Genomic DNA, 6,000 nt, shown 5'->3' with positions numbered 1-6,000 from the left:
CGGTGACCACACAACGTTTCCAAACTCTAGGTTTGGGCGCACGACAGATGTGAACAACAGCTTCATCATTTCTATATCTAGGTACTCGTAGGAGCGTCTGATGAGCCCAAGCAGTTTATTGGATGTATTAACTTGCGTTTCAATTTGCATATAAAATTTTAGCTCCCTGTCGACACAAACTCCAAGATCTTTTTCCACGCAAGACTTTTCAATCAGTTTGAAGAAAATAAGATGAGAGATCAACAATTCAACAATTTTCTCGTTTGAAATAAGCTCAAAATGCTGTGTTTGGGTCAACGGAACAGTTGCCCTGCCTCGCATTTAAAAATAGAAAATATTCATGTCTCGAGAATTTGATGGTCAGGAGTAACAAAACAAATTGTGAGTGCAACACTTTTATTCACTGAATACCAAAAAACCAAACGAAAAAACTGTAAATCACTGCAAACACGTTGTCAAAGAATTCGATGAGTAATGTTCATCACTCTCTAACTCGTGACTAATATCATAAAAGTTATTTATTGGAAAGCTCACAAAATAATGCGAAATGATAGTGCCCCAAAGATAGAGGGAAATCGTACTGAATAATGTAATGAACTATTGTAACAAAGTAAATAGAATACATTATCAAGTCGTGTATAAAGGAATACATGGTGACAAAACAATTTTTATTCACGTTCATACTTTTCTAGGGTAAAAAATTCATAGTGATTAGTGAATTAATCAGTAAATTCATCAAGTTGAGATGCTGCAGGAGAGATGTCTTACCATTCAGCCCGAATAATTGCTTAGTCTTCATCAACAAGTTTGCACGAGACGCTTAGTGGCGTTTCTTATGGAACATAACTGAGAATAATGCTTAAAAATATATGCTTACGCAAATACTGCATTAAAAACGTGCAATAACATTTAATAATGCATCCTTTTTGAGACAAGACATTGCTCATGATACAACACTTCATTACCACTAAAACGAAGATAAAGCTTTTGTTAAATCCGACTACAGTTATAAAGGCAATCTGAAGCTGTAGTATCACATGCAGCGTATCACAATAAATCATTAGTATTGGCCACACGGAGTGCTGCGATGTAACCCACATAAATAAAGATATATAATCACGACGTGACGAAGATAGAAATTTTATACTATTATACTCCACTAATTCGTGTGGAAACACTCACAAGCGCCTATCCAGCATGGCATTCCATTTATTCACAAGCAGAAGTTCAAATTAACATCAGGCAGGCAATTGCTATGATTTGGGCAGGTAATTACACACCCCGATCATTATTCTGTAGACACCTTATAACAGCCATGCATCACAGACCAAAATACTGTAACTGCTACATTAGAATCGAGAAAGAATCAAAATCACCAGTCTGTGGAAAATCAAAAATAAACCAAAAAACATGTTCATCGTAATAAAATAATTACATCGCAATAATTACTTTAGGTACAGGTTAAAAATAAGACGGGCCTTTGTGAAGCAATATAGCACAACATAAATAAGCGTGGCACGCAGTGATCTTTAATTAAGCTATGAAAATCAAACGTCCTTTTCTGTGCACAATATACTATGAAAATTCTAACAATGTAATTGCCGTCGCTTTCCATTCAGGTTTCGAACTCGGGATACATACTTTTCGCGTGCAGATCGTAAGAAAAACAGTTAATACGTAGTAACAAAACTTGTGCGTCTTGCACTGTCCGGGACACTTGACCTGTAGACTTGTAAGGGAACTCAGCTGAAAAGAAAAGGCGCAAGATACCATGGCTTCCAAGAACCCCCAGCATCAACATATGAAACAATAAGTCACTACCGAGCCCATTGCAGAGTTAAAATTCGTATATTTTCGTACAAGAAAGTTTCAAGGATATCACTGCGGCCAGGCATGGGCGGTCGCTCCATCCATTTCAGACGCCACGCGGTTGTCAGAGCGAAGACGATGACTACCTCCGCCAATACCGGCGCCACAATCAGGACACACGGCCGTCTGCATGGCGCCACCACACTCGGTGATGCAGTAAATGTGCCCATTGGGGCACTTGTACCACGCACCCTTCTTGACGTCATGCATTGCCTTCAAAACTAGAAGTCTCTCTTCGTTAGAGATGCCCAGGCTACCAATGAAAGTTTCACAAATCTTTAGAAGCGCTTTCACGTCTCTTTCCACTTGCGCTGTGAAGACGCGGGTTGGATCCATGAGTGCGTCGATTTCTCGTACAGTCTCCAAGAACCGATCGTTGTGACCACGAGTTCGGACGCTCTTCATGATCGAGACATAGCGAATGCGCTGAAGTTCGCAGTGCACCTCCTCCATGAACTGACTCACCACGCTTACATTCTGCCATAGAGAAGTCATCGTCAGGGAACGCAAGAAAAACTTGAACATTTTTTTCGAATAAAATAGATCATGCTTTGTTCGAGCAGATGAGCACAGAAAAAATGAACATGAAATACAATTTCTATTGATTAAAAGTTACGGTGTACGATGATCAAATCGCAGTGTTTCAAGAAGTAAAAAAATTAGACAGTACTAAATACTTCCAGGAACAGAAGACAAAACCATACATATCGGAGTGAACGCGTTAGCTTCCATTTCGTGATCGAAATAATTCAATAACTTTTCCTTCTTCCGACGTCGGGTTTCGAACGCAACTAAAATCCTTGCCCGAACAAACAAAACTAAATTTTAGTTCTAAAAAATAATGATAAAATATTTACTTACAAATTGTACGTCCTACATGAATTGAATTAGCAAGACCGTATTGCACAGCATAAGCCGCTGAGTTTCCTTCTGGATGAAAATTCCATTCATGTAGTAAACATCCCGAAACAACGAAGCTACGCTACTACGATGCTTGAACAGAAACTCCATTCAACATTTTTCACATGAATAGCCTCACTCTTACATATTGTCATTTTTGCCCGGAACTAGAAATGCTAAGACACGGACTTCTCACCACGAATTAAACTTAATATTTTTAAGAGTCGCTATTTACGAGCATGTAATTTTGCATACAAAGAAAAGGGGATCCAGTTCGAACACACTGCAATGACGTTTAGTTCATTTCAGAAGCACGGGTATTAGATCCATCCAGCTGCAAACGATATTCACCAATGACGGCACCACAGCTTTGTTCACACACCGCGCTCACTCCATTATAGGGGCCGAGTATTGGATCCGTGCAGCTGCAAGTGATGCCCACATTGACGGCACTATAGCTTAGTTTACACCCCGCGCTCACTCCATTTCAGTAGCAAGGGTATNGCTAGGGTATTTGATCCGAGCAGCTGCCTGTGATGCCCACAATGACGGCACCATAGCTTAGTTTACTCTCCGCGCTCACTCCATTTCAGTAGCTAGGGTATTGGATCCGAGCAGCTGCCTGTGATGCCCACAATGACGGCACCATAGCTTAGTTTACACCCCGCGCTAACTCAATTTCAGTAGCAAGGGTATTGGATCCGACCAGCTGCAAGTGATGTCCACATTGACGGCACCATAGCTTAGTTTACACCCCGCGCTCACTCCATTTCAGTAGCAAGGGTATTGGATCCGTCCAGCTGGTAGTGATGTCCCCCAATGACGGCACCACAGCCTGCTTCAGGGCACCTCGACACTTGGTTAGCGAGACCACAGTTGCCGATGGCGTAGACGTGACCGCGAGGACACTTGTACCAGTGGCCAGATCCAGCAAAATTGAGGGCTTGCTTTATTTGCATTCGTTCCTGCGGTGATATCCCCAGTCCTGAGTAGTACTTCTGACACTCCTTCAATAGCTCCTGTACTTGGTCGTCAAATTGTTTGGTAAAGACGTCGCGCGGCGCCACGAAAAGAGCAATGCGCGTCAATGCCACTTCAGAATGCACGTCAATGCCAGTTTCAGAAGATCCCCTCGTTCTGGCAGTGATTTTGATGACCGCGTTGGAGGTGGCAATGCGTGACAACTCGCACGCTGCTTCGTTCGAAAACTGATCCGACACACACACTCCCTACGGGTATGAAAGGAACATTTCCTAAGGGATTCACTACGCAAACAAAGCTATGTTTCTACACACCAGCAAAACGTAGAATTTACGTTCAATGGAGAAAGACAGCAACTGATAACCACTGACACGGCAACGATGACTAATTAATACTGATGAGAAGACATGAAATCACATACCAGCGCAATTTTCAGATTTACGTCATTTTGGTACGTATGTCAGCCGTTCAAATCTCATCACTGGCACGTTGACTCGCTCCATAATACTGCTAATGATGGAACGAGTAATCATACTGCTCATGACTCGCTTCATTACACTGCAACGCCGGCACGTCTATTGACCCTCTCATGACTCGCTCCATCACAATGCACCGCCGGCACGTCTATTGGCCCTCTCATGACTCGCTCCATCACACTGCAACGCCGGCACGTCTATTGGCCCTCTCATGACTCGCTCCATCACACTGTGTCTATTGACCCTCACTCACCTGACTCATGACTCGCTCCATCACACTGCACCGCCGGCACGTCTATTGACCCTCACTCACCTGACTCATGACTCGTTCCATCACGCGCTCCAGGTCTTTTTTAAGCGACCGGTCAAGCTCATCGTGGATCTTCTTGGCCATGATGACCACGTCCGCTTGGAAATTCAACAGATGTAGCTGCGCAGCATCCAACTTGAATTCCTTAGAGCGAGCTTTCGGCTGGAATTAAAAACAGTTTGAAAATCTCTCTAATTCAAAAATACACCTCAAGAGATTTCACTCGCAAGGGCAGCAATGAACAGATTTTTCCAACAATGGCTCGTAAAATTAAAAACCTTCAAAACTGATTTTAAGGAATTTAATACTATAAATTAAATTCTTACGACGCTTCCACACGCTGAATACCAATAAAAAACGTACTCCCTTGAGTTTAGAAGATTGCAGCGCGTTCATGTAGTTGGAGACGGTCTTGCGCATTTGACTCTTGGAGATGCAATCCAGGAAAAACAGGGAATTGTCCAGTTCAAGACCAGGCTGTCCAGCGTCATTGACCATGTTTTCTGCTGCAGAGAAAATGCACTGATTGTGAACGTGAAAGGTTCGTAAAAAATGTTTGCAACTAATTAAAAATAGGACATGATTTCTTGCAAATTAGTAGCATGCTTCGTTGTGAGACCAAGAACATGGAAGCAATTTACTCGAAAAGTACCACACATGTAAAAAAGGGAAAACAGTGAAAATTAGGTATGGTTAAATCACTTAGGTCTCGATATTTGAAGTGTTTGACTGACTTGGGAATTTTTCCACTATCTGTTTCAAGGTAGGAACTTGCTGGCCGCTATGTTTGAAGAGCACAGTTTGGACATCCTTATAAGTCTCGAGGATGAGAGCGTTGAAACGACGGTTGTTGTAGATGGGGGTCTTGCAACGTGGGCATTGCTTCATCTGCACGCTATTGTCGGCCGTCTGATGGAGCCAGCCAGAGAGGCCATCATGTTCAATGGTGTGACCACAGTCTTGCAGCAGCACGAACCTGACACGAGATCGTCATTACGTAGGGTGACGAACAGGTCAATAATTAAAGACTTATAATCATTATGAATGATCATATAATTGCAGCCCACGATCTTTTAGCTGCACGGCCATGACAGATCATCAAAAAAATCATTATAAATAATCATATAATTGCAGCCCACGGTCTTTTAGCTGCACGAACATGACAGATCATCTTTACGTAGGGTGAAGAGCAGGATCCCATGTAAAGACTAATAATAATTATTGTATATGGTATTGGACAATAGTATATTGCAGCACCCAGCCTTGTAGCCTAGCACGAAATCATCATTACGTATTACGTAGGGTGATGAACAAGAACTTAAGTAAGCACTCATAATCCACATGGGTAATAGTATGTTAGTAAGCAGGCATTAGGAAGATTTATGATGACTTTCATATTCATACTTAAACGATGAACGATGGGAGATTCAATTCTACTGCGATATAATTTGCAGCTGAAAAACG

General features: G+C 42.2%; 1 protein-coding gene across 2 annotated transcripts in view; it reads right to left on the bottom strand.

Moving 5' to 3' along the window:
- Positions 1-382: 382 nt before the first annotated feature.
- LOC108672075 (NFX1-type zinc finger-containing protein 1-like) overlaps positions 383-6,000 on the bottom strand; it is a 29,185-nt gene continuing 23,567 nt past the window's right edge. The window contains exons 13-16 of one of the 2 annotated variants that reach the window (XM_018159697.2): positions 5,271-5,512; positions 4,900-5,042; positions 4,540-4,698; positions 383-2,346 (exon numbers count right to left, since the gene is read on the bottom strand). In XM_018159697.2, coding sequence (XP_018015186.1) covers positions 1,879-2,346; positions 4,540-4,698; positions 4,900-5,042; positions 5,271-5,512 — 1,012 coding nt within the window. In that variant the 3' untranslated portion in view covers positions 383-1,878. The remainder of the gene's footprint in view (positions 2,347-4,539; positions 4,699-4,899; positions 5,043-5,270; positions 5,513-6,000) is intronic. The other variant, XM_018159698.2, reaches the window with a different exon arrangement.

This window comes from Hyalella azteca, unplaced genomic scaffold (genome assembly GCF_000764305.2).
Source record: "Hyalella azteca isolate HAZT.00-mixed unplaced genomic scaffold, Hazt_2.0.2 contig4725, whole genome shotgun sequence".
NCBI lineage: Eukaryota > Metazoa > Arthropoda > Malacostraca > Amphipoda > Hyalellidae > Hyalella > Hyalella azteca.
The sequence above is the reverse complement of the archived record's forward strand: the minus strand, read 5'-3'. Positions and strand labels throughout refer to the sequence as shown.